Here is a 27,066-nt window from a genome sequence, read left to right as displayed (position 1 = left end):
AGAGTGATAAACAAAAGAGATTAAAATATCTCCTCTGTCAGGTCACTGTGACCTTAGAAAGCTAGAATAAACTATCATTTTGCAGATTTTATTTTTGTCTTCTTTTGTGGGAAATTAAGGACTTGTTTATGTTCTCTTCAAAAGAGATAGAAAACGACTGGCCTGCTCCTTCAACAGTTTGGCTTGGCAAACATTTTCCAAGCATTTCCCCTGTGTCTGGCCTCTTAGCTGGGTTGAAGCTAGGTAGAGCAGACATGGTGTAGGTGTTGCCCAGTCCAGAGTCTCTCTTTTGCTGGAACTCCCTTGGGCTGTCAGGCAGGAGGAGTGGCAGCAAAGCAGATGAAATGAGTGGTAGGCCAGGGCATCTGCTTAAAAAATTTTTTTCTAGGAATTTATGACTCATTTATGAGAGTAGGGGAAGCACTGAGCTCCAGAAAGTCAACACCTCTTACTGGATTTACCCCCCAAATTTTATTCTAATATATTGGAGTTTAGATCATTGCTTTTGCTCTTTCTGAGAACTTTGGACTGAAACTGGGACAAGGGAAGTCTTTTGGCCTCTCTAGAACCAAAAAAACCTTTGTGAAAGGCAATGTAACTTTTGCCAGATCAGGTGTTGCTGCAAATAGAGAAACCTAGATTTCCTTCCCTTGTTTGAAGACACAAACATGGAAGAGAAATTTCAATATGGTCACTTATTATTATTATTTTTAACATCTTTATTGGAGTATAATTGCTTTACAATGGTGTGCTAGTTTCTGCTTTACAACAAAGTAAATCAGTTATACATATACATATGTTCCCGATATGGTCACTTATTGACGTATAGGTGTACCTTGGAGATATTGTGGGTTCAGTACCAGACCACTGCAATAAAGTGAATGTCACAATAAAGCAAGTTACATGAATTTTTTTGGTTTCTCAGTGCATATAAAAGTTATGTTTACACTGTATTGTAGTCTATTACATGTATAATAGCATTATATGTAAAAAAACAATGTACATATCTTAATTAAAAATACTTTGTTGCTAAAAATGCTGACCATCATTTGAGCCTTCATCAAATGGTAATGTTTTTGCTGGTGGAGGGTCTTGCCTCGTTATTGGTGGCTGCTGACTGATCAGGTGGTGGTTGCTGAAGATTGGGGGGGCTGTGGCACTTTCTTAAAATAAGACAACAGTGAAGTTTTCTGCATCGATTGACTCTTACTTTTGTGAATGATTTCTCTGTAGTGTGCAATGCTGTTTGATAGCATTTTACCTACAGTAGAACTTTTTTCAAAATTGGAGTCAGTCTTCTCAGCCTCTGCTGCTGCTTTGTCAACTAAGTTTAATAAAATATTCGAAATCCTATGTTGTCATTTCAGCAGTCTTCACTAGGAGTAGATTCCATCTCAAGAAACCACTTTCTTTGCTCATCCATAAGAAGTGTATCCTTATCCATTAAAGTTTTATCATGAGATTGAGCAATTCAGTGCCATCTTCAGGGTCTGCTTCTAATTAAAGTTCTCTTGCTATTTCCACCACATCTGCAGTTATTTTGTCCACTAAGAGGTCTTTTTTTAAAAATTGAAATATAGTAGATGTACAATATTATGTTAGATTCAGGTGTACCACATAGAGATTTGACATTTGCATACATTATGAAATGTTCACCATGATAAGTCTAGTAACCATCTGCCCCATACAAAGTTATTACAGTATTATTGACCGTATTCCTTATATTACATTCCTGTGCCTTATTTATTCTATAACTGGATGTTCGTACGTCTTAATCCCCTTCACCTATTTTGCCTCACCCCACCCTCTCCCCTCTGGCAACCACCCATTTGTTCTCTGTATCTGTGAGTCTGTTTTCATTTTGGCTTTTTTTGTTTTGTGTTTTAGATTCCACATATAAAGTGAGATCATATGGTATTTGTCTCTCTCTGTCTGACTTATTTCACTTAGCATAATGCTCTCTGGATTCATCCATGTTGTTGCAAATGGAAAGATTTTTGTTTTTATGGCTGAGTAATATTCTGTTATATGTTTATATATACCACATCTTCTTTATCCATTCTTCTATTGATGGATACTTAGGTTGCTTCCATATCTTGGCTATTGTTAATAATGCTATGAACATTGGGGTGCATGTATCTTTTCAAATTAGTGTTTTTGTTTTCTTTGGGTAGATACCCAGAAATTACTGAATCATGTGGCAATTCTATTTTTAGTCTTTTTGAGGAGCCACCATATTATTTTCCATAGTGGCTGCACCAATTTATATTCCCATCAACATTTTAAGAGGGTTCCCTTTTCTAAACATGCTCACCAGCACTTGTTATTTGTTGTCTTTTTGATGATAGCCATTCTGACAGGTGTGAGGAGACATCTCGTTGTTTAGATTTGCATTTCCCTAATGATTAGTGATGTTGGGCATCTTTTCATGTGTCTATTGGCCATATGTATGTCTTCTTCAGAAAAATGTCTATTCAGATTCTCGGCCCAATTTTTTTTTTTTTTTTTTTTTGTGGTACGCGGGGCTCTCACCGTTGTGGCCTCTCCCGTTGCAGAGCACAGGCTCCAGACACGCAGGCTCAGCGGCCATGGCTCACGGGCCTAGCTGCTCCGCGGCATGTGGGATCTTCCCGGACCGGGGCACGAACCTGTGTCCCCTGCATCGGCAGGCGGACTCTCAACCACTGCTCCACCAGGGAAGCCCTCGACCCAGTTTTTGATAGGGTTGTTTGTTTTTTTGATGTTGATTTATATGAGTTCTTTGTACATTTTGGATATTTACTCCTTATCAGATATATCATTTGCAAATATCTTCTCCCATTCAGTAGGCTGCCTTTTTGTTTTGTTGATAGTTTCCTTTGCTGTGCAAAAGCTTTTTAGTTTGATGTAGTCCCATTTGTTTATTTTTGCTTTTGTTTCCCTTGCCTGAAGAGATAGATCCAAAAAAAAAATTGCTAAGATCAGTATCAAAGATCGTACTGCCTATGTTTTCTTCCAGGAGTTTCATGGTTTCAGGTCTTGCATTTAAGTCTTTAATCCATTTTGAATTTATTTTTGTATATGGTGTGAGAAAGTGGCCCAGGTTGATTCTTTTGCCTGCAGCTGTCTAGTTTTTCCCAGCACCATTTATTGAAGAGGCTGTCTTTCCCCCATTGTATATTCTTGCCTCCTTTGTTGTAGATTAATTGGCCACATAAACCTGGGTTTACTTCTGGGCTCTCTATTCTGTTCCGTTGATCAATGTCTCTGTTTTTGTGCCATGTCATACTGTTTTGATTACTATAGCTTTGTAGTATAGTTTCAGTTTGGGAGCATGATACCTCCCGCTTTGTTCTTTCTCAAGATTGCTTTGGCTGTTGAGGGTCTTTTGAGGTTTCATACAAATTTTAGGATTATTTGTTCTCGTTCTGTGAAAAATACCACTGATATTTTGATAGGGATTGTCTTGAATCTTAGACTGCTTTGTGTAGTTAGGACATTTAAACAGTATTGCTGCTTCTAATCCATGAGCATGGTATATCTGTTCATTTGTTTGTGTCATCTTTAGTTCCTTTCATTAATGTCATATAGTTTTCCCAGAAGAGGTCTTTTACCTTTTAGATTTATTCCTTGGTATTTTATTCTTTTTGATACAATTGTAAATGAGATAGTTTTCTTAATTTCTCTTTCTGATTATTATTAGTGTATAGAAATGCAACAGTTTTCTGTATTTTGCATCCTGCAACTTTACTGAATTTATTTATTCTAATAGTTTTTTTTAATAGCATCTTTAGATTTTCTACAGATAGTATCATGTCATCTGCAAACAGTGACAGTTTTACTTCTTCCTTTCCAATTTGAATTCCTTTTATTTCTTTTTCTTGTCCGATTGCTGTGGCTAGAACTGCTGCTACTATGTTGAATAAAAGTGGCAAGAGTGGGCATCCTTGTCTTGTTCCTAGTCTTGGAGTAAATACTTTCAGCTTTTCACCATTAAGCTGAGGGTTTGTCATATATGGCCTTTATTATGTTGAGGTGTGTTCCTTCTGTACTCACTTATTGAGAGTTTTTATCATAAATGGATGTTGAATTTTGTCTAAAGCTTTTTCTGCATCTATTGAGATGATCATATGATTTCTATTCTTCAATTTTGTTTGTTGGGAGTTTTAAAATTACTGATTCAGTTTCAATTCTGATAATGAGTCTGTTCATATTTTCTACTTCTTTCTGATTCAATCTTGGGAAATTGTCCATTTCTAAGGATTTATCCATTTTTTTTCTAGGTTGTCCATTTTACTGACATAACTGTTTGTAGTAATCTCTTATGATTCTTTGTATTTCTGTGGTGTTTGTTGTAAGTTCTCTTTCTTTTCTGATTTTATTGATTTCAGTACTCTCTCTTTTTTTCTTGATAACTCTGGCTAAAGATTTATCCATTTTGTTTATCTTTTCAAAGAACCAGCTCTTAGTTTCATTGATCTTTTCTATTGTTTTTAGTCTCTGTTTCATTTATTTCCACTCTGATCTTTTTTATTTCTTTCCTTCAGCTAACTTTGTGTTTTGTTTATTCTTCTTTTTCTAGTTCCTTTCAGTGTAAGGTTAGATTGTTTATTTGAGATTTTTCTTGTTTTCTGAGGTAGACTTGTATTGCTATAAACTTCCCTTTTAGAACTGCTTTTGCTGTATCCCATAGATTTTGGTCGTTGTGTTTCCATTTTCATTTGTCTCTAGGTTTTTTTTTTTTTTTTTTTTTGCGGTACGTGGGCCTCTCACTGCTGTGGCCTCTCCCATTGCGGAGCACAGGCTCCGCGTGCGCAGGCTCAGCGGCCATGGCTCACGGGCCTAGCCGCTCCGCGGCATGTGGGATCTTCCCAGACCGGGACACAAACCTGTGTCCCCTGCATCGGCAGGCGGAGTCTCAACCACTGTGCCACCAGGGAAGCCCTCTAGGTATTTTTTGTTTTTTTCAATTGATTATTTAGTAGCTCGTTGTTTAGACTCCATGTGTGTATGGGGATTTTTTTGCAGTTTTTTTCTTGTAATTGATCTCTAGTCTCATACTGTTGTGGTCGGAAAAGATGCTTGATATGATTTCAGTCTTCTTAAATTTACTGAGACTTGTTTTGTGGCCTAGCATGTGATCTATCTTGGAGAATGTTCCATGGGCACTTGAAAAGAATGAGTAGTCTCCTGTTTTTTGGATGAAGTGTTCTGTATATATCTATTAAATCCATTTGATCTAATGTGTCATTTAAGGCCAGTGTTTCCTAATTGATTTTCTCTCTCAGTGATCTGTGCATTGATGTAAGTGGGATGTTCAAAGTCCCCTATTATTGTGTTACTGTCAATTTCTCCCTTTACGTTTGTTACTGTTTGCTTTATGTATTTAGGTGCTCCTATGCTGGGTGCATATAAATTTACAATTGTTATACCTTCTTCTTAGATCAATCCTTTTGTCATCATGTAATGTCCTTCTTAGACTTTAAAACAAAGACTGTAATGAGACAATTTTGTCTGATATAAGTATTGCTACCCTAGCTTTCTTTTCATTTATATTTGTATGGAATACCTTTTTCCATTCTCTCACCTTCAGTCTCTGTATGTCTTTAGATCTGAAGTGAATCTCTTGTAGGCAGCATATATATGGGTCTTGTTTTTGGTCCATTCAGCCACTCTCTGCCTTTTGATTAGAATATTTAGTCTATTTACATTTAAAGTAATTATTGATAGATATGTACTTATTGCCATTTTGTTAATTGTTTTCTGTTTTTTTTTATTTCTTTGTTGTTTTTTTTTCTTCTTTTGCTCTCTTCGCTTGTGATTTGATGGCTATCTCTTGTGTTGTATTTGGATTCCTTTCTCTTTTGTTTGTGTATCACAGATTTTTGGTTTGTGGTTACCCTGAGTCTCATATATAACAACATAAACATCTATATATTTCACTACTTTTGTCTTTTAAACTTCCTATTAGCTTTATAAGTGGTTGATCTACTACCTTCACTGTATTTTTACCTTTACCAGTGAGATTTTTTCTTACATAATTTTCATATATTTCTAGTTGTGGCCTTTTTTCTGCTTAAAGAAGTCCCTTTAACATTTCTTGTAAAGCCTGTTTAGTGGTGCTGAACTCTTTCAGCTTTTGCTTGTCTGTAAAACTCTTTTTATCTCTCCTTCAACTCTGAGTGATAAACTTTTTGGATAGACTGTTCTTTGTTGTAGGTTTTCCCCTTTTATCACTTTGAATATATTGTGCCACTCTCTTCTGGCCTGTAAAGTTTCTGATGAAAAGTCAGCTGATAGTATTATGGGAGTTTCCTTGTACTTGTTGCTTTTTTCTTCCTGCTTTTAAGATTCTGTCTTTATTTTTAATTTTTGCCATTTTAATTATAGTGTCCCTTGGTGTGGACCTCTTTGGGTTCATTTTGTTTGGGACTCTCTTTGCTTCCTGGACTTGGATGTCTGTTTCCACCCCCAGTTTAGGGAAGTTTTCAGCTATTAATCTTCAAATAAGTTCTCTGCTCCTTTCTCTCCCTCTGTTTCTTCTGGGACCCCTGTCATGCAAAATCAGTATTCTTGATATTGTCCCAGAGGTCTCTTAAATGGTCCTCATTTTTAAAAGTTGTTTTCCTTTTTTTCTGTTTAGCTTCAGTGATTTCCACTACTCTGTCTTTCAGATTGTTGATCTGTTCTTCCGTATCATCTAATCCACTGTTGATTCCTTCTATTGTATTTTTTAATTTCAGTTACTGTATTCTTCAGTTCTGTTTGGTTCTTCTTTATATTTTGTAACTCTTTGGTAAAATTCTCGCTGTGTTCATCCATTCTTCTCCTGAGCTTGTTGAGCATCTTTATGGTCATTACCTTGAACTCTTTATTGGGCAGATTGCTTATCTCCACTTTGTTTAGTTCTTTTACTGAGATTTTGTCTTGTTCCATCCTTTGGAACATATCCTTCATCTCCTCATTTTGCCCAATTCTCCGTGTTTATTTCTATGTGGTAGGTAAGTCAGTTATGTTTCCTGTTATTGGAGAAGTGGCCTTATGTAGGGGATGTGTGATAAGGCCCAGCAACATGCTTCACTCTGATTACCAGAGCTATATGTTCTGGGGGTATCTCCTATGTGGGCTCTGTGCACCCTACTGTTGTGGCAGGGATAACTCCTGTGTGCATGCTGATAAGTGGGGCTGGTCCTTGGCCTGGTTGACTGCAAGGCCATGTCTCATGCAGTAGCTGTGGGCCAGCTGGAGGGAAGGGTAGGCTTCCCATGCAATTGACTGTTTGGCTTGAGGGGGCCTTGGGGCTGGTGCTAGCCTCCTGGAGTGCAGGACTTCCACTGAAGTCTTGAACCCCTCAAAGTCATCCAAGAGGGTTTGAATCAACTTCTTCCAAGCTCCTTTTAATGCTGATACTTTGACCTCTTACCACGAATCACAAATGAGCTCAATAATATTTAGAATGGTGAATCCTTTCTAGGAGGTTTTCAATTTCCTTGCCCAGATCCATCAGAGAAATCTCTATCTATGGCAGCTATAGCCTTACAAAATGTATTTTTTAAATAATAAGACTTGAAAGTCAAAATTACTTATTGATCCATGGGCTGCAGAAAGGATGTTGTGTTAGTAGCAATGAAAACAACATTAATCTCATAGCACATGTCCATCAGAGCTCTTGGGTAACTAGGTGCACTGTTATTGAGCAGTAATATTTTGAAAGGACTCTATTTTTCTGAGTAGTAGGTCTCAACGGTGGGCTTAGAACATTCAGTAAGCCATGCTGTAAATGGGTGTACTCTTACCTAGGCTGTGTCGGTCCATTTATGGAACACAGGCAGAGTAGATTTAGCATAATTCTTAAGGGCTCTAGGATTTTTGGAGTAGTATTCAGTAAATAAGCATTGGTTTCAACTTAAAGTTACCAGCTATATTAACCCCTAACAAAAGAGCCTGTTTTTTGAAGCTCTGAAGCCAGGCGTTGACTTCTCTCTAGCTATGAAAGTCCTAGATGGCATCTTCTTCCAATACAGGGATGTTTCATCTATACTGAAAACCTGTTGTTTAGTGTAGCACCTTCATTAATTATCTTAGCTAAGTCTTCTGGATAAGTTGCTGCAACTTCTGCTCAGCACTTGCTGTTTCACCTTCTGCTTTTATGTTAAGGAGATGACTTCTTTCCTTAAACCTTTCCTTAAACCAGCCTCTGCTAGCTTCAAACTTTTCTTCTGCAGCTTCATCACTTCTCTCAGCCTTCATAGAAATGCAGAGAGTTGGAGCCTTGCTCTGGATTAGGTTTGACTTAAGGGAATATTGTGGCTGGTTTGTTCTTCTATCCAGACCACTAAAACTTTCTCCATATCAGCAATAAGGCTGTTACACTTTCTTATTATTTGTGTGTTCACTGGAGAAGCACTTTTAATTTCCTTCAAGAACTTTTCTTTTGCATTCACAACTTGGCTAAGTGTTTGGTGCAGGAGGCCCAGCTTTCAGCCTATCTTGGCTTTCAACATGCCTTCCTCACTAAGCTTAATCATTTTTAGCTTTTGATATAAAGTGAGAGACGTGTGACTCTTCCTTTCACTTGAACACTTAGAGGTCATTGCAGAGTTATTAACTGACCTAATTTCACTTTTGTTGTGTCTCAGGGACTATAGAAGCCTGAGGAGAGGGAGGAAGATAGAGTAGCTGGTTGGGGAAGTGGTCAGAACACACACATTTATTAAGTTCACTGTCTTACACGGACACAGTTCATGGCACCCCAAAACAATTAAAGTAGAAACATCAACAATCACTGATCACAGCTTATCATAACAAATACAATGATAATGAAAAAATTTGAAATTTTGTGAAAATTACCAAAATGTGACACAGAGACATGAAGTGAGGAATAGCCATTAGAAAAATGGCATGACAGATTGGTTCCATGCATGGTTACCACAAACCTTTAATTTGTAAAAATGCAATAAAGCAAAATGCCGTAAAATGAGATAAGCCTGTATACAAGATTTTCTGTTTGCTGTCTTTCTTGGCTCATCCAGCAACAGTTAGATGAGCAAGAATGGACATGAGCATTTGCAGGCCAAATTGTGACCGTTAGTGTGCTGGGCTGTTGTCATTCAAATGACTGGTGTTAACTCCACAGAAGTCTAAGTAGTCTTAGAGATAAATTCTTGCTTACATGCACAGTAAAGAAAGAATGTGAGTAGTTGAAAGTTTTATGGAGTTAGAGGACTAGGGTTTTTCAGAGGGATTGATTGAACATTGAAATCATCAGCTCTTCATCAAATATTTTTAAACGTGCATTATTATTATTCTTTTCTGTTGACCATGGGGCCAAAGTTTTGTTTGCATGAGTTGGCATAGATTTGTGTTTGAAGAAACAAAAGAAGGGAGGGATTGAAAACAAAACTACATAAAAATGGAAGTTTGGGGCTGTATTTCATGTTTTCTTTTACCCTTGATATTTAATAAAGATTATTTTCCTTCTGTTACCTTCTCCTGTTCCAAGGTTGTTGCCCCAGGCATGTTCTCTGGAAATGGGAACGATATGCATTTACCATCTCCAGATTTAGGTATTTTCCTCACAGTGCTGGTTTCTCTGCTTATCTGGGATATTCTGGGTATGAGCCTACAGTTTAGAACCTTTTGAGCTCTTGGGTTTAGACAGTTCTCAGTGATGTGTGAAGGAAGTTTGAATTGAATATTGTCCACAGGTGAATAGGGTTTACTTTTGGCTGAAGATATAGAACCTCAGTGACCCAGATAATAATATAGAAATGACCCAAATGTTAGGAACTTAGCCTGTGCAAGCCCTGACTTCAGAACATTTAGTGCGACTTTGTATAAATATTCAGAACGGGCTTCCCTGGTGGCGCAGTGGTTGCGGGTCTGCCTGCTGATGCAGGGGACACGGGTTCGTGCCCCGGTCCGGGAAGATCCCACATGCCTCGGAGTGGCTGGGCCCGTGAGCCATGGCCGCTGAGCCTGCGCGTCCAGAGCCTGTGCTCTGCAGCGGGAGAGGCCACAACAGTGAGAGGCCAGCGTACTGCAAAAAAAAAAAAAAAAAAAAAAAAAAGATTCAGACCTTCTATCATCCATTAGCGTAATACACTGATTATGGTGTTCCAGTGACTTGATTCTTGGGAGTAACATTTACTGTTACCAGCCAACGATTTTAAAAAATCCTTCCTGTAGGGAAGGATGCCTATGGGGAAATCTGAAGTTGTTCCCTGGGTTTTCCCCATTTGGTTTTGGGAAGTTTCCATGATTTTATATAACATATAACAATTTAGATTTTTCCATTTTCACTTTCGACATAATTTTGTCCCTTATTCTTTCTTTTTAGGGTCTACCTCTAAATTAACAAACCGTAGAAATTGTCTACTCCATTTAAAAAGCATTCTGAACAATTTAAGCTAAAAGAACACTTTGTTTCTTTTGGGTGGGTGTCAAGAAAATTATATATATTTATAAAATTCTTTCCCAGCAAGGGTACTGAAAAGCATGTATTTGAAATTAAGGGTTTTTTGAAAAATGGAGCTGTGCTTAACAATATAGTCTTTTAAAAATTTTACAAAGGGAGTGTTTACTAAAAGCACAGGAAATTGGTGACAGGCAGAGTTTGTCTCTGATAATAGAACAGATAGAGACCATAGAACAGAACAGATAATAGAAGATATAAGACAATGGAATAATACTTCAGACTGGCCTTTTATGACCACTAAGTAGTACAGAAATATATAGTCCTTTGTGTGGAGAATAATTTAACTCCAAATATGATATAACTTCTTACCCTCTGTTGGGTTTTATTACACTAAGATCCTGACCCTTTTGGACATGAAAACCTTGTAACTATTTTGGTCAGTGTCATTTTACAAAGGGTTAGATACTTACAGTGAAGAAATACATTGGAGCTATTTTGGACCATATTGGTGCTTATTGTTTTGTGGATGTGTGTCAGTGTATCTACCCATGGGGAAAATGGTACTGTAGAATAAAAGCATACTATTCACTCTAAGACACTGATGAAAGAAATTAAAGATGATACAAACAGATGGAGAGATATATCATGTTCTTGGATTGGAAGAATCAACATTGTGAAAATGACTATACTATCCAAAGCAATCTACAGATTCAGTGCAATCCCTATCAAACTACCAATGGCATTTTTCCCAGAACTAGAACCAAAGAATTTCACAATTTGTATGGAAACAAAGACCCTGAATAGCCAAAGCAATCTTGAGAAAGAAAAACAGAGCTGGAGGAATCAGGCTCACTGACTTCAGACTATACTACAAAGCTACAGTAATCAAGACAGTATGGTACTGGCACAAAAAACAGAAATATAGATCAATGGAACAGGATAGAAAGCCCAGAGATAAACCCATGCACATATGGTCACCTTATTTTTGATGAAAGAGGCAAGAATATACAATGGAGAAAAGACAGCCTCTTAAATAAGTGGTGCTGGGAAAACTGGACAGCTACATGTAAAAGAATGAAATGAGAACACTCCCTAACACCATACACAAAAATAAACTCAAAATGGATTAAAGACCTAAATGTTAGGCCAGTCACTATCAAACTCTTAGAAGAAAACATAAGCAGAACACTCTATGACATAAATCACAGCAAGATCCTTTTTGACCCACCTCCTAGAGAAATGGAAATAAAAACAAAAATGAACAAATGGGACTAATGAAACTTCAAAGCTTTTGCACAGCAAAGGAAACCATAAACAAGACAAAAAGACAACCCTCAGAATGGGAGAAAATTTTGCAAATGAAGCGATTGACAAAAGATTAATCTCCAAAATTTACAAGCAACTCATGCAGCTCAATATCAATAAAACAAATAACCCAATCTAAAAATGGGCAGAAGACCTAAATAGACATTTCTCCAAAGAAGATATACAGATTGCCAACAAACACAAAGAATGCTCAACATCATTAATCATTAGAGAAACACAAATCAAAACTTCAATGAAGTATCACCTCACACCAGTCAGAATAACCATCATCAAAAAATCTACAAACAATAAATGCTGGAGAGGATGTGGAGAAAAGGGAACCCTGTTGCACTGTTGATGGGAATGTAAATTGTTACAGCCACTATGGAGAACAGTATGGAGGTTCCTTAAAAAACTACAAATAGAACTACCATATGACCCAGCAATCCCACTACTGAGCATATACCCAGAGAAAACCATAATTGGAAAAGAGTCATGTACCACAATGTTCATTGAGGCTCTATTTACAATAGCCAGGACATGGAACCAACCTAAGTGTCCATCAACAGATGAATGGATAAAGAAGATGTGGCACGTATATATAATGGAATATTACTCAGCCATAAAAAGAAACAAAATTGCGTTATGTGTAGTGAGGTGGTTGGACCTAGAGTCTGTCATACAGAGTGAAGTAAAGTCAGAAAGAGAAAAACAAATACTGTATGCTAACACATATATATGGAATCTAAAAAAAATAAGAAAAAAAAGGTCATGAAGAACCTAGGGGCAGGATGGGAATAAAGATGCAGGCGTAGAGAATGGACTTGAGGACACGGGGAGGGGGAAGGGTAAGCTGGGACAAAGTGAGAGAGTGGCATGGACATATATACACTACCAAACGTAAAATAGATAGCTAGTGGGAAGCAGCCGCATAGCACAAGGAGATCAGCTCTGTGCTTTGTGACCACCTAGAGGGGTGGGATAGGGAGGGTGGGAGGGAGGGAGACGCAAGAGGGAAAAGATATGGGGGATATATGTATGTGTATAGCTGATTCACTTTGTTATAAAGCAGAAACTAACACACCGTTGTAAAGCAATTATACTCCAATAAAGATGTTTTAAAAAAAAAAAGCATACTATCTTAGCTTAGCATTCACTTGGAATTTTTATGCCTGGTTTCTGCATTTGCCATTTAGAAGTAAATTATTTGGCTTCCGTTCAAACCATTTAAATCAATTCTTACCATAATACACATGGCTTAAGATTCACGGGGGAGGGTGTTTCTTTATTCATGCAAATTTTAAGATAGGAACTTCCAAAGATGTTTTAGGTTTGTGAAGATTAAAAAGTATGGTTCCACTTTCTCAACTTTTCATCCCTGTTAAAGGCCAGGAAATTTGCACCATTTTTTCCTCCATATTTTACTTTTCTACTCCTTACACAGTATGAAATCAGAATTATTAGGCACAGTCACATTTGGGTATCCCCATGCTTATTAAAATTGGAGCCTTGGAATATTTTAAACACATAAACCGATTGTTGAGTTTGTTAAAGAGTTTTGTCAAAATTAGAGATAGTTAGTTCATTGAATATTTTATGAATATTGAGTATACCTGCTGCGTTCCAGGCACTGTTCTAGGTCCTGGTTATACAAAGATGAGCCAATCATGGTCACTGCCTTTAGGGAATTTGCTCAGAGGTAGAGAGAAATTGGTGAGCCTGTATTTATAATGCATCTGCCCAAGATGTAAGGGGAGTACAAGGAGGGACATGTAAATCAGACTGGAGGGTCTCTGAGGGCTTCTTAAGGAAGGTAATGCTTTATTCGTGAATTGAAATATAAGTAGGAGTTAGCAAGATGGAGAAGGAAGAAAGGGAGGGGAAGTATTTTCCAGGTGGAAGAATGTGTGTGTAGAGATGATTATTAACAAATTGGTCACGTGATTTATAAGTATATGTGTATTTTTCATATCTTGCATTTCATATGGAAGAGGAAGTCCATTTTCATCCCCAAACTAAGAAATTAAAATTTAACTCATAAGTAAATTTTTTCTGCAGTCTTTAAAAATACAGCAAAATAAAAGAAAAAGAAAAAAACACAGTGCATAATATATGTTAACATAGTACAGCAAATGTGCCAAATTTTGTTTTTTGCAATAAATCCAACATTATAAAATAGGACAAAAATTGGAATTTTTAAAATGAAAGATTACTATGGATTCACCAACTCACTGGGATGAATATCTTTATAAAACTAAAAATGCTATTAATAATTAAAAAAATACCCTTATGTTATTTGTAAATTCAGTTTTTTGTTGGTTATATTTTCTTAAATCAAGGCATTCCTGCTTTTGAAAAGTAGTAATATTTTGCTATGAATCTTATAGCTTAAGCCTTAATTTCTGTGGATCTGGTATTATCATCTCTTAAGTAGAAAACAAATGTTCTATTAGATGATACCTTTAAGGGGCATAGAAATCCTCGGAACGCTATCAGGAAAATAAAATTAATATCTCCCTTGTTTCATTTATGTGCCTTTTAATCAAGGCAGATTTCAAGGAGGAAGACAGATGTTTCTCCATTTTGTTTTTCTTTAAATGTACTACTTGGGATTTGAAGCTTCTGCACTTCTTCTGTTTGTTTGGATTTTTTTTTTTTTCCATGGCTTAATCCCAAAAAATGGAATAAAAAATTTAGCGAGAGCTTTGTTGTTTGAAATTGCAGGGTGCTGCGAGACTTATTGCAAATCCCTGATGTCTCCCTGTCTGCCCTCAATTCTCCTATTTTTGGTAATAATGCAAGCAGTCATTTTAGAAAACTTTGCTTTGTTCATTTTACTGAGCCTCTTCCAGCACCATGTGCCTGAAGCAATAGCAGCGGGCCACAGCCAAGGTCCTAGGGCATAAACTCAGACTTCATCTTTCTCAAATGCTGCTACTTGAAATTTGCATAAACGTTGAAAAGAAGATTAAAGGGGCCCTCTATGCCTCCTCTTCACATATTTTAGGAACCCCAGCCATTCAAGGCATTAAAATGTCTTTTGAGTCATCAGGGGACGTAAAAGCGCAAACAGATGCCATCCTGCAGACAGAGGGAGCAGGATATGAAAAAAATCATGTGAGATAGACAACAGAGGCTTATTTGAAGAGGCTGCAAAGCGACAAGTAATGCCAATTTAAAACGATTACATGTTAATGCAACAAGTGAAACACGTTTGAAGGCTGCTCAGATTACACCGGCTGGGGTGCAGACTTAATTACTCATGTTAGAGATTCCTAAAACAAAGGGAGTCTTTTAAACCAGTGATATGTAGCTGGCATGATACTGAAAAGCCCTGGAAAACCTAGGTAAATGCGTAGAGGAAGTTTTAAGGACAATTCCATTAAGTCTGGAGATCTTGGGCCTGTCCCTAAATGGGCAAATTCCTTAGGCACTGGAACTGGTAAAAATCAATGACGGTTTATTCTGTTGTCTGCAGTATTTATATACAAATGAGGCTGATAAACTTTACTAGAACCTTGTCTGGACTGAGTTATACTCACTGCTCAACAACAAAGGTTTGTGTTGTATTTCTTAAAGGTTTTTTCTGGAGTGATTCTGAAATTGATATTGAGAGGGTCTGCTAAAGGTATACAGTAAAAACAATTTTTATTTTACTCCTATTTATCTTAGAGTCATTTGGGTTGGTCATTTTCTGTCTGTCCCTGTTCCTAACATCCCTAGATTGTGTGCACCATGAGAATAGGAATCGTTTGTTTTGTCCCTGTTTGCTTTTCATGCAGTGCTAGGTAGAGGGCCATACTCAGAGTAGTCGTTCCACAAGTAGCAAAAGCACCATGTTAACACTGAATGACATTTTTGCTCATATATAGTGTTACTTTACCTTTCATGAATCACTTCTCCCTATGCTTGCAGTGCTATACCTTTTTTTTTTTTTTTGAGCACTGAGTGACTTTTTTTGTAGTAGTTCAGGATATCTTTTACTAGACCTTTATTGGTGGCAACTGGGAAGAATTTATTCCATTTATTGATATGTCCTAAATTGCTTAGGGCTCTTCTATTTTTCCAGATTTCTCAGTTTGTTAAACTGGGGTTTGATTGATATAACAAGTTCCTCTAAAGCCACCATTTATCATGGAATCAATTACAAAGAATTTAAGTACCTACTATGTGAGCAGTCCTTTTTTGAGCTCTTACTATGTGTCAGGCATTGTTCTAGGCTCTTTAAATGTATTAATTTGGTTCATTCTTGCCAGGGCTCTGAGAGAGATTATTTTGTACATGAAGAAATGAAAGTACAAAGAGGATACAGAGATAGACAGTAAACGGTGGGGCTGGAATTCCAACTGAGATCCTGATTTCAGCATTTATGCTTTCAATCACTAAACTATATTGCCTCAAATATACAGAAGAGAAAAAATGGTTTCTATCATCTAGGAACTTAAAAGTGTAAAAGCAGAGAGAGTTAGGAGACAGCACAGAATTAAATGCTAAATTGTGAGTTATGAGTGTTACAAGGGTAGGGGTTGGCCTGTGAGGACAGAACCATCCAGGGGAAGCTTTGTGGGCCAGGCAGAAGGTGAGCTGGGCCTGGGAGGAAGGAGCAGAATTTAGATAGTAAAGGGGAAGTGGCAATCAGAGGAAGCTGAGATACTAGTGGAGGCAAGGAACTGAGTTCACAATGGTCTGTTCAAGCAAGAGGCTGCATTCAAAGCGGTTCGAGGTGAAGTGCTGGGTGCATAATGTAGGCTGCGATCTTGAAGGCCAGGGTGAGGGCTTCGACTGGAAGAAGGAAGGAATGACTCGTCCCTGGAAGAAAAAGTGCCAAGCTTGGCTCTGTACCTACCGAAGGTACTGCATCCACCTCTCAACTGATTCTTCTGAAGCCAAGCTGAGAATAAGTTCTGAAAACTGAGTAAGAACTGAAAGCCACTGCAGATTAGCGAGTGGTGGACTGACCCTTGTAACATTGTCATTCTGGGAGGTTAGATGGGATTAGAATAAAGTCCTTACCATTTGCGGGGGAGCTGAGAAAATGAGTGGCTTTGGCCTAGTCTAAAATGGGGTGACTTTCATAAGCTTATATAAGAAAGGAAGAAAAGCCTCCACACACTGGAACATTTAACAGTCTTGACTTTTTTCAAACACAGATCTGGTTGTGTTGCCTTCCTTGCTTAGAGCAGCCCAGTAGTTCATGCTCACCTTTAGAGTAGAAGCCGTAATCTGACCCCTGCCTGCCTTCCTTGCTGTTTCCTATTACCCTGCCTGTTGTTTAATAATTTCTAGCCATACAGACATGGAATACCAGTCTCATTCCCTCTCCAGGCCTTTACGCTTGCTGTTTCCTCTGCTTGGGATCACTGTTTCCCTATATCTTCATGATTCTTGTTCGTTTAAGTCTTAGCTCAAAGGAAACCACCTGAGAGAGGCCTTTCCTAGTCACTTTATCTAAAGTAGGTCCCTACACCTCCAGCCTTCCTGATTACGTTGTATCCCATAACTGGGTTTTGTTTCCAATAGAATCTATCACTTACCGCTGTGAGATAATAAATAAATTTACTTATTCATTATCTGTCTTTCCCTAGTAGAAATAAGGTTCATGAGGACAGGGACTTTATTATGTTAACCATGGTTTCCCTGACATCAGGGCCTGCACCTCACATAGTAGATGCTCTGTAAGTACTTTTTTTTTTAATGAATTTGGCTGCTCCCTGAGGCTTGTGGAATCTTAGTTCCCCGACCAGGGATTGAACCCGTGCCCTCGGCAGTGAAAGTGTGGAGTGCTAACCCCTGAACCTCTGGGGAATTCCATCTGTAAGTATATTTCTGAGTATTGGAAGACTAGTCCCCAAATATGCAGTAGAGAAAATGTGTGAAAATTGGAAATATTCTAGATATTGTGTCACATTGCCAAGTGATGGAGTGATGAAATTGGAATCCACTGCTTCTTTTTGTTTTTGCCCTTTTTGGGGGCAGGGGGCACGTACATATATGAGACTGATATTCGTCAGCCAGCATTTATTGAGTAACCTCTGTAGCTTAGATGAAAATTTGGGAAAAAGTCACTCCTTTTGTGAGTGACCGGTTTCTCTGAGTCTATTAAAACATCAGTTTAATGTCTAACTGATATGATGGAACTTTTTTTACTTTACAAATATAAAGCTGCTTTTAATTTTATTGTTAAATTGAAGTGTTTTACGTTGGGAAAAAAGTAAATTGAATTTTGAAATGAGATCTTTCCCAGCCTCACTGTCATGGTTTTTAGTTATCAAAGTTTTAACTTCTATATTTATGACAAATAATTACAGTATTCATTTAGAAATAGCCTCTGAGCAAAATTGTGAGTCTCAAATTTTACTTGGTTGTCGTTGCTGTTATCCATCCAGGCAATACATTGTCGTCTCCATCATCCAGGACTTCTGGTGGATTATGTAGTCTCAGGGGATTCCTTAAAGTGGACCACCATGCCTTAGTACAGGAGTTGTGTCCAAGTGTGGCTCCTCAGAGTCACAGCGTCAGCATCACCTGGGAACTTGTTAGGCATGCACATTCCCAGGCCCCCTTTAGACTGACTCACTCAGAAACCGGGGTGGTGGGGGGTGGAGTCCAGCAATCTGTGTTTTAACAAGCCCTCCAGATGATTCTGATACACACTAAAGTTTGAGAACCGTGGCTTAGTAAATGTTAAAGGTTCAAGGTAGCATGATCCTACGGATTAGCCAAATGGCATTAATTATTAGCCTTGCGAGCCTACCTCCTTTTTGGTCCCTGAATTTGATTGGTTCACGAAGGCTAGGCTGTGAAGTTATTTTCTAGATTGATTGCCACATATTGACTTTAGGTTGTTTGTATTTCTCTGCACCTGTCACTGTAATGATTTTCCGAGATGCTTAATAGGAACAGACTGTGATTTTTTTTTTTTTTTTTTTGCACCCATGGCTTTCTGAGTCATGGGTGGCTGGCTTCTTTTGTCTTTCTGGATAGATTTCTCTAGGTACCAGGCATGCCATTCATCTACTTTTAATGAGGGAGTTGTCACTGTTGGATCACAGGGGATCCTTCAGCAGCATTTAGTTTACCCCAGTTTGGTTTACAGGTTGGGAAATTGAGCCCCCATGAGGTTGTGCTTTTCTTGCAGTAGTGCAGCTAGTTTGTGGTAAATCCAGGGTTTCAGGACTCCTGACTCCCTCCACTGCCCCAGGATTCCTGCAGGGGGAGGCCAGAGCTGTGGCTTGCTCTGGGCCTGCGGGACATTCCTTTCCTATTTAAAGAAAAAAGCAAATAGAAAAAAAGTCAGGAAGTTCTCATTGAAACTAATAAAAGTGTCTAAAGAGAATAAAAAAATCAGTTTGAGAACTTTGGTATGGAGGAAATAACCTGACATTAACTGTTTTAATTATAGTTGTTGCATTGGGCTTATCAGTGTGGGAAGAGGGAGCATTTGAGCCCTACAGGGAAGTGGGATATGGACAACAAGATGACCCTCTTCCTGAATATGCCTGCGCAGGCTGCAGCCTAGTGACTGCTTGTGTGATACCAATAGCTGTCATGGAGACGGGGCTGGACTCAGTAAGGCCCAGCAGTGTCACAGCTAGTGCTATGGAGGAATGCCCCATGAGGAGGCCTCTTAACCTCCTTGGCCTTCGCTTTCTAATATGTGGGTATAATAATACCTATTTTGCCCCTCTTGAGAAGAAAAATGTCAGATGGTGGGAAGTAGTGTATTACTGTAGTTAAGAGCACAGACTCTCTCGTGAGATCCAGACTCCCTAGGTTCAAATTCTGGTTCTTTCACTCACTGTTGTGACCATAGGCGGGTCACTTATCCTTTCTGTAGGATGGGTTTAATGAAATTAACTACTTCATAGGGTTGTTGGGAAGACTGAATTAGTCTGTGTAAAGGGCTTAGAACAATACCTGGTATTTAGTAAGTGCTATGTGTTAGCTGCTATTGTTATCACTAGTTTTTAAAAATATTATTATCTTAAGAGCTGAGATTTTTGTAAACATTCTCAAAGGGTTTCATCACTTGATAACAGTACTGGGCAAATAGAAGGCTCTTATGCAGTAATTGTTAATGGAGGAGCTGTTCTAACATCCAGCTTGTGCCTGGGCCCTGCTGTGAGAAGAAGCTGGTTTTAATGCCCCGGAAGGGCAGACCTAGAGCCTCTGATATTGCAGTTTATTCATAGAGTGGTACTCACAGAGGAAACTCAGAAGTGGAGACTTCTCGGTTTTGCTTTCAGGTATTTATACACGAACCATCCTAGGAGATGAAGATCTTAATAATCTTCCAGAAAAAGTTCATGGACTTCAATTTTGATTTTTATTGTTTGACAAGTTTTCTTTCTGTCTTGCCCTTCCACTTGTTATTAGTATTCTTGATAAGCATTTTGGTGATGAAAATGCCAACTCTAAAAGCTAAACAATCAAGGTACTGTAATTATCCAGCAAACGAGGCTTTGGGTGGCCCTCCTCCTCTTCTGGCTGAAATCAGTGAAAGTTTCTACTATTGCTGTTTATTTCTGGGTAGTCTGCTTTTGGGAGGGATTAAGATGATGAAGTACCTTTTTATTAAAGGGACTAGGGTTCAAGAATTTGAGAATTATTGTTTTATTTATAGATATAAAATTAACTTCTCATTTTTTTGCTTTAATCCCCCCTCCTCTACAATCTCTATTTATAGTCTACTCCCCATCTTTGTGTGAGCCCCTTAAAGTTAGAGATTATGTTTTATTCATTTCTCTATGAATTCCATTTCCCCTTTTTCCTCTGGATCCTAATGTAGTGTCTGGTACACACTAGACTCTCAAATACAGTTTGTTGAATGAATATTATTGATGTTTCTGATTATTTCTTGAAGTGGCCTGTTTTGAAACTTCACCTGAGACTTAAGTAATTCATTAATATCATGGTGACCTAGTATCTACCCAGGTCTTCCTAAATATTCGTTGATGAATCCTTACATTGCTCATCTGAAGTATCCAAATCCCAAGATGCTCATGGCATATCATGGATAGTATAGCTTTAATTTTCTTAGTATCATTGGGAAATAGGGATGTAACAGCCAGAGAGATAGAGGCACAGAGAATTAAGAGTATCATTCCGGACCACAGAACAGTTATCATGGGAAGAGACTCTTGGGATGAGCTTCTGTACTTCTATGACTGCAGGAGCCAAAAGATAAAAAGATGATTAAAACTCTAAAGGGAAACCTAAATCAAGTTGGATATGGGAATGAATGTTGACCCAGATTGGATGCTGTTTCTCTGATGTCTGAGGGTTATGACTAGTGACTTATTTCTAACGTGTATTTGTTTTTGTTTTTAGCATTGCAATGTCGGGACGGCTATGAGCCCTGTGTAAATGAAGGAATATGTGTTACCTACCACAATGGTACAGGATACTGCAAGTAAGTTTTTCTCTGTTTTTTCCTTCTTTATGTATTTTATTTTTCCTCAATAGGAAATTGGACAAGATTTGGTAATACTGCTCTGTTTTTAATACTTCTGTGAAATGTTACTGGTTCTCTAACTTTTCTGATGTAGTTTTTGTGGGGGATGAGGATGTGGATGTCAGATAAATGGTTAATAAGAACTTACTGTCTTATCTTTTTCATCATGAAAAAGACTTTCAGTGAGTAGCTAGTTAAATATAGTGAGTAGATTCGTTTACATTTTCAGTTTAAGGCAAAGCCTCAGAATCGCTTCTCAACGTGTTAGCTGTGATCTTGTTTTAAAGTCAAACCAAATAGATGTTAACTTTAATTCTGCCTACTGTAAGTAAATACTATGTGAAATACTAAGTAAAGCCATGTGAAACTTTTATCTAATATAAAAAATCAATTCTGAGAGAGAGACTGTGAGAGAAGATGCACACATGCTTGTAGGGATGGGGTGGGGAGGAGGGGCTGTGGCTGAACGTCATTATATAGGTTTAAAAGAATAAGGATGAGGAGTAGATAGGACTGGGGGTTTAGACTAGTCCTCAGGAGCATTTCTTTTCTTTCTCTCTGATCATCCTCTAGTGTAGCCATACTTTTTGTTTGAGGAAACCTGTGAGGTAATCTCATAAATTGCTTCTCTAGGTTGCCTATGGATAATTTTTTTCCCTCTTCAACCTCAATTGAAAATTTTTGATAGGAACATGTTTCCATTCTATTTCTTTAATGGAAAATAAGATTTGGCAATATAACATTTATCTTCTTTAACACTTTTATGGGATATATTTGTTCTTTGCTTTGGTAGAAGTATTTGCTTGCTAAGCATTTTTTAAAAAATTAATTAATTAATTTATTTATTTTGGGCTGCATTGGGTCTTTGTTGCTGTGCACAGGCTTTCTCTAGTTGCGGCGAGCGGGCGCTACTCTTCGTTGCGGTGTGGGGGCTTCTCTTGTGGAGCACAGGCTCTAGGCACGTGGGCTTCAGTAGTTGTAGCACGTGGGCTTCAGTAGTTGTAGCATGTAGGCTCAGTAGTTGTGACTCGCGGGCTCTAGAGCGCAGGCTCAGTAGTTGTGGCGCACGGGCTTAGGTGCTCCGCGGAATGTGTGATCTTCCTGGACACAGGGCTCAAACCTGTGTCCCCTGCATTGGCAGGCAGATTCTTAACCACTGTGCCACCAGGGAAGCCCTTGATAAGCATTTGAAGTGAGTTTATCCAACATGGGTTTGTTTCTTTTCTGGATATTTAACTGAAAAACATAACTATGATAATGACATTTTTCCAATCAAGTCTATTCTGACAACAGGATCTAAGTTCTTTAATGTTATGAACAAGAATTTTCCAAGTCAGAAAAAATTTTCTTCACCAAAGTGAAAATATTTTAAGCTGTGATGACAGTAAAGCTTAACAATAGGTTGTTTGGATTGGAATAAATATAACACTGGAAGTGAAATTTTTTATGTAACTGATTATGGGCTGTTCACTTAGTTTTTCTAGCTGGGAAAAAAAATCCAACCAAAAACATGTGATGTAGTCTCCTCTAAGAATGGAAACACAACTGGAGATAATAAGGAAAGGAACTTGGTACCTTAGAATTGGCCACTGAAATCTTGTTAATCTCTTTGGCATCTGGTGTCTTAGTTGCCTGCTTTATTCTATTATTTATCTCTCTCGTGGTAGTTAACCCATTATACTATGATCATTTGTTGATGTGTTGGTTTCTCCCACTAGAGTGTGAAGTCCTGGTCTTGTGTGCTTTTGCACAGTTAATGCCTAGTACAGTGCCTGGTATGTAGCTAGCGCTCAACGATATGTTTCTTGAACCAAAAGTGCTCAGTAGATATCACTCACATGTCTTTAAATCTGTTTGTCTTAAATAAGTAGAAACTGTCCTTTCCTCTGAGAATTTTGTTGGCTTCATGTAGCATTCAGGATGGTAGTACTACACAGAGAGGCAATTTAGTTCTATTTAGAGATAATTCAACTTGGTGACTTATGCAGGGAGAATTTCAAATACGTTCTAAGTGTTGGCCTACATATTTGTGGTCTGACATGGGGAACGAGGGCTGTAGAGGAGACCAATCTCTGAGCACTTACCAGGAATGGACACTAAGGGACATTTCGGGGAGAAAACAGATTTGTGAGCTGTTAGTCTCAGACTCTGCAACCAAGGTGAGAGAGACAAAGTTGACCCTAGTTTTTGGAAGAAGCATTGCTAGGAAACAGGGAACTCACTTTGTGATTGACAAAAATGGAGCTGCCTGAATTCTGTCCCTGGATACTTGTTAATTATTGATGGGGTGGGTTGCTTATGGATATAGTTCTGGATTTAGTCCTGGACATCCCTCAGATGTCTTCCAACCCTGTTGTGAGGGAAACAAGCTTCTAGAGAAAAGGAGAGTAAGGGAATAAAATGGGCAAGGCCATCTTTTCGGGAGACCGATGTGAACAACAAACCTTGTAAAAAGAGAACGTTTCTCTACTTCAATAAAAGTAATGTTAGCATCTTCAGGAGTATCAGTGTCTACATAAGTGGACACAGGAAAAGCAAGAACAATATCAGGGAAGCCAAATCAGTCGTCCTACAGTGCCATGCCAGCTAACCTCCACAGAACGTTAAGAAAAATTTAAGTAAAAGTACCATTTATTTAGCAGACCTTTCAGTATATCTTCACCAGCTTTGCTTTTTTTCCCTGGGGAAAGAAGTTACTCCAGCTTGCTCAGTAAATACTGTTTTCACAAAATGGTAATAAATATTAGAACACTTAGAAGGTTTATAAAAATTACATCAGATATGCAGGACATATGATTGTCTTTTTATCCGTGAGATTGCTTAGTGGATTAGGAAAAGAAAGCTGAGGCCAAATTTTTTTTACTGGGGTGGGTGGGTAGGAGTTAATGGAAAATGTTTTAAAGTAGAAGGTATCTGACTGTCTCTTTAAAGAGCATAATGTTATTGATTCAGCTAAATTATAATGGTTGTTTATGGAAGTTATAGAAATCCTTGATAAGATCACATTGACAGATGAGGATAAGTACTTTTAAAGGTTAGTTTTGTACACAGCTCAACTGTTTTTTCTAACTGTTAAGAGTCTAAGTACTCTATCAGTCTGTGATTAGATTGGGAGCCAGACAAGGAGAAACGGTGTAATCTTGCATAAAACTCAATTATTGCTCCTAAATAGTTGTTGTCATATCTTAATAAAGCCCTCTCACTACAGAGAGGTAAAGCATTTCATTCTCTCGCTTGTCCTACTGGGAGGTGTAAATATATAATTAAATTTGGCTGTCATTAATCACTTTCAAGTTGTTTTCTCAGGCTTCCAAATATAAACCATTCCAAATCCCACTTTGATTAAAAATCGTGGGCAACTCAAGTTCACTAGAATGTTGGGGGTGGGTGAGGTTATGATTTGTAAAATTCACAAAATGTGTATTTTTAAGGACGCATTTATCATAGTTATTTAAAATCCTTGTTTGCCAGTTCTTTAACATCTGGGTTGTCTTTGGACATGTTTCCATAAACAGCTCTTTAACTCGACTGTGGGTACAGTTTCCCTTTACTTCATGTTTATGGTAGTTTTTATTGTTTTCTGGACATTGTGAGTGATGCATTTTAAACTTTATCTTCTACTAAAGAATGTTACTGGAAGATCACCTTGATGCTATTTGGGCTGTGCTATGGGAGGTCTGTTTTGCTCTTAGTCTGGTGGTGCGTCTTGGTCTAGACTTGGGCTTTAGATATAATCCTTACTCCCAAGGTATGACCCCTCAGTGGGTTCAGTGAAAAGCGTGAGGTTTTTACCATATTCTGGGGTGTATCCCAAGCCCCTCTAATTTGGTAGGATTTAAAGTAAAACCTCTGACTCCCCGGAACCATGCTCAGCTTTTCAGCCTTCCAGCTCTTGCTTTCCATTGTGTTCCTAAATATCATCTTGTTGTGGAGTTATATTACATATTTTCGGGCTACCTCCTCTGTGGTTCTGTTTTTTCCAGGATTTCTCCTCCTCAAATTTCAGCTACTTTGACAATTCTAGACACCTTTGACTCTTTAGCTCAGTAAGACTTGCATTCTCTGCTTGCTTTCTGTTTCTCTTGTGCTTCACGAACTGGGGAATACTCTTCAGGGAAAAAGGTGTATAAATGCATGTTTCATATACGTAGTTTGTTTTTTCCTTCGAGGCTCATATCCCTTGTAATTTCTGCCCGCTTTGATTGCTCTCTGGTACCTTTAATATTTTGTCTGGAGTTTATAATTATTATGAACGGGTGAGTTGATCTAAGTTACTCTGCCATTACTTTTAATGGTAAGAATTATAATCTTAAAGGAGTCTTTCAAAGTTTTCTACATACCACTTAGGAGGTAACTAGCACAATATTTGTTAAACAATGGCAAGTCATCGTGAGCTATATAGGCTCCTGTGCATAGGTGATTGCATTTGAGAATCTGTACTTTTTGCCAAAGTATCTAACTAGAAACTACATTTTTTTTTTTTTTTTTTTTTTTTGCGGTACGCGGGCCTCTCACTGTTGTGGCCTCTCTCTCCCACTGCGGAGCACAGGCTCCGGACGCACAGGCCCAACGGCCATGGCTCACTGGCCCAGCCGCTCCGCGGCATGTGGGATCCTCCCGGACAGGGGCATGAACCCGTGTCCCCTGCATCGGCAGGCGGACTCTCAACCAGTGTGCCACCAGGGAGGCCCTTAAAGTAAATTATTATAAATAGAAAATGTTATAAAATATAACTGTGTCACATTTTACCTAAAATTTATCTATTAGGTATAAGAAACGTTAAACTTTAACAACTAACAATTTTCCTTGCCAGGATTAGAGAGTAGTGTTGGTGGTCCAGGCCTCCAAAAGCCATCCAAGAAAACTGGAGCCATCGCCTTCTTTGTCCTCTTGATAAGTTTCTGTATAGTTGCGAGAGAACAGAGATACTCAGAATCTTCCAGAGCCTTGCTTATAGTAGAGGATGCGGTATCAATGTTTGTGTTGTGGCCATACTGCCCTAGAAAGGCATTTTCAAAAGTCATGACTGACTCAGCATTTTCCCCTTTCACTCACCTTGTTGGTGAGTGCTGTTCAGGGGCAGTATCAGATCAAAGAAATGCACTGGGAAGAATATCAACTGTTAAACCACTTTCTCTTTTTCTGCTGAAACTGGTTCTGCCAGCAAGGTTCCTTCAGTTGAGGTGAATAATACTTTAAGGCAATAGTTCAAAAATCAAAATGAATGCAAAAATTATGATTAAAAATATCCAAATTTTTAAAAAAGATAAAATCAGTACTGCTGATTTTTTTTTTTTTTTTTGTGCCACACTCCTGTATGGTTCAGTCTGGCACTGGTGAGTGGATTAAAGCATCTGGAAGAGCCCTGCTTGGTGACATGGAGAGGACAGGTTTCTATGCCAGATAGACTTGAATTTGAGCCCTAAATCCTGTCAGTAATTGGATCTTTGGCAAGCTGAAGAATATTATGCTAGCTAATATTTATTAATCACTTATTACATACTAGGCTGTGTGCTCAGTTAAGCTCTTTACAGGTATTATTTTAGTCCTCATGTAAGGTAGAGAGTCTTGATATCCCTGTTTTACCAATGAGTGTATGGAAACTCAGAGAGGTTAAATAATTTGCCCAAGATCACGTAACTCTTAAGTATCTGACCTGAGATGTGCTCTTTGAAAATCTGCTTTTGCTCTGAGTCTCAGTTTGCTTATTAGTAAAATGGGACAAAATTACCTATTTTAAAGTGGTATTTCAAACAGGACCTTCTGAAAAGGAAGTGTGGAACATTAAAAAGTGTATAAAAGGTAGATTTTCAGATCAGGATTATGATTAAAACTCTATATATAGTTCCTGATTTTAAAGTAGAGACATAGGTAGGCCTGGGCAGCTCATAATACTACATAATACTAGTTC

General features: G+C 38.2%; 1 protein-coding gene across 2 annotated transcripts in view; it reads left to right on the top strand.

Moving 5' to 3' along the window:
• NOTCH2 (notch receptor 2) overlaps positions 1-27,066 on the top strand; it is a 178,152-nt gene that overhangs the window by 33,158 nt on the left and 117,928 nt on the right. The window contains exon 2 of one of the 2 annotated variants that reach the window (XM_067727445.1): positions 21,032-21,113. In XM_067727445.1, coding sequence (XP_067583546.1) covers positions 21,032-21,113 — 82 coding nt within the window. Of the gene's footprint in view, positions 1-21,031; positions 21,114-23,292; positions 23,315-27,066 lie in introns of those variants that run through there. The other variant, XM_067727448.1, reaches the window with a different exon arrangement.

The sequence above is a fragment of the Pseudorca crassidens genome, chromosome 2 (assembly GCF_039906515.1).
Source record: "Pseudorca crassidens isolate mPseCra1 chromosome 2, mPseCra1.hap1, whole genome shotgun sequence".
NCBI classification, from domain to species: Eukaryota; Metazoa; Chordata; class Mammalia; order Artiodactyla; family Delphinidae; genus Pseudorca; species Pseudorca crassidens.
This window is presented reverse-complemented; position numbering and strand designations above follow the sequence as displayed.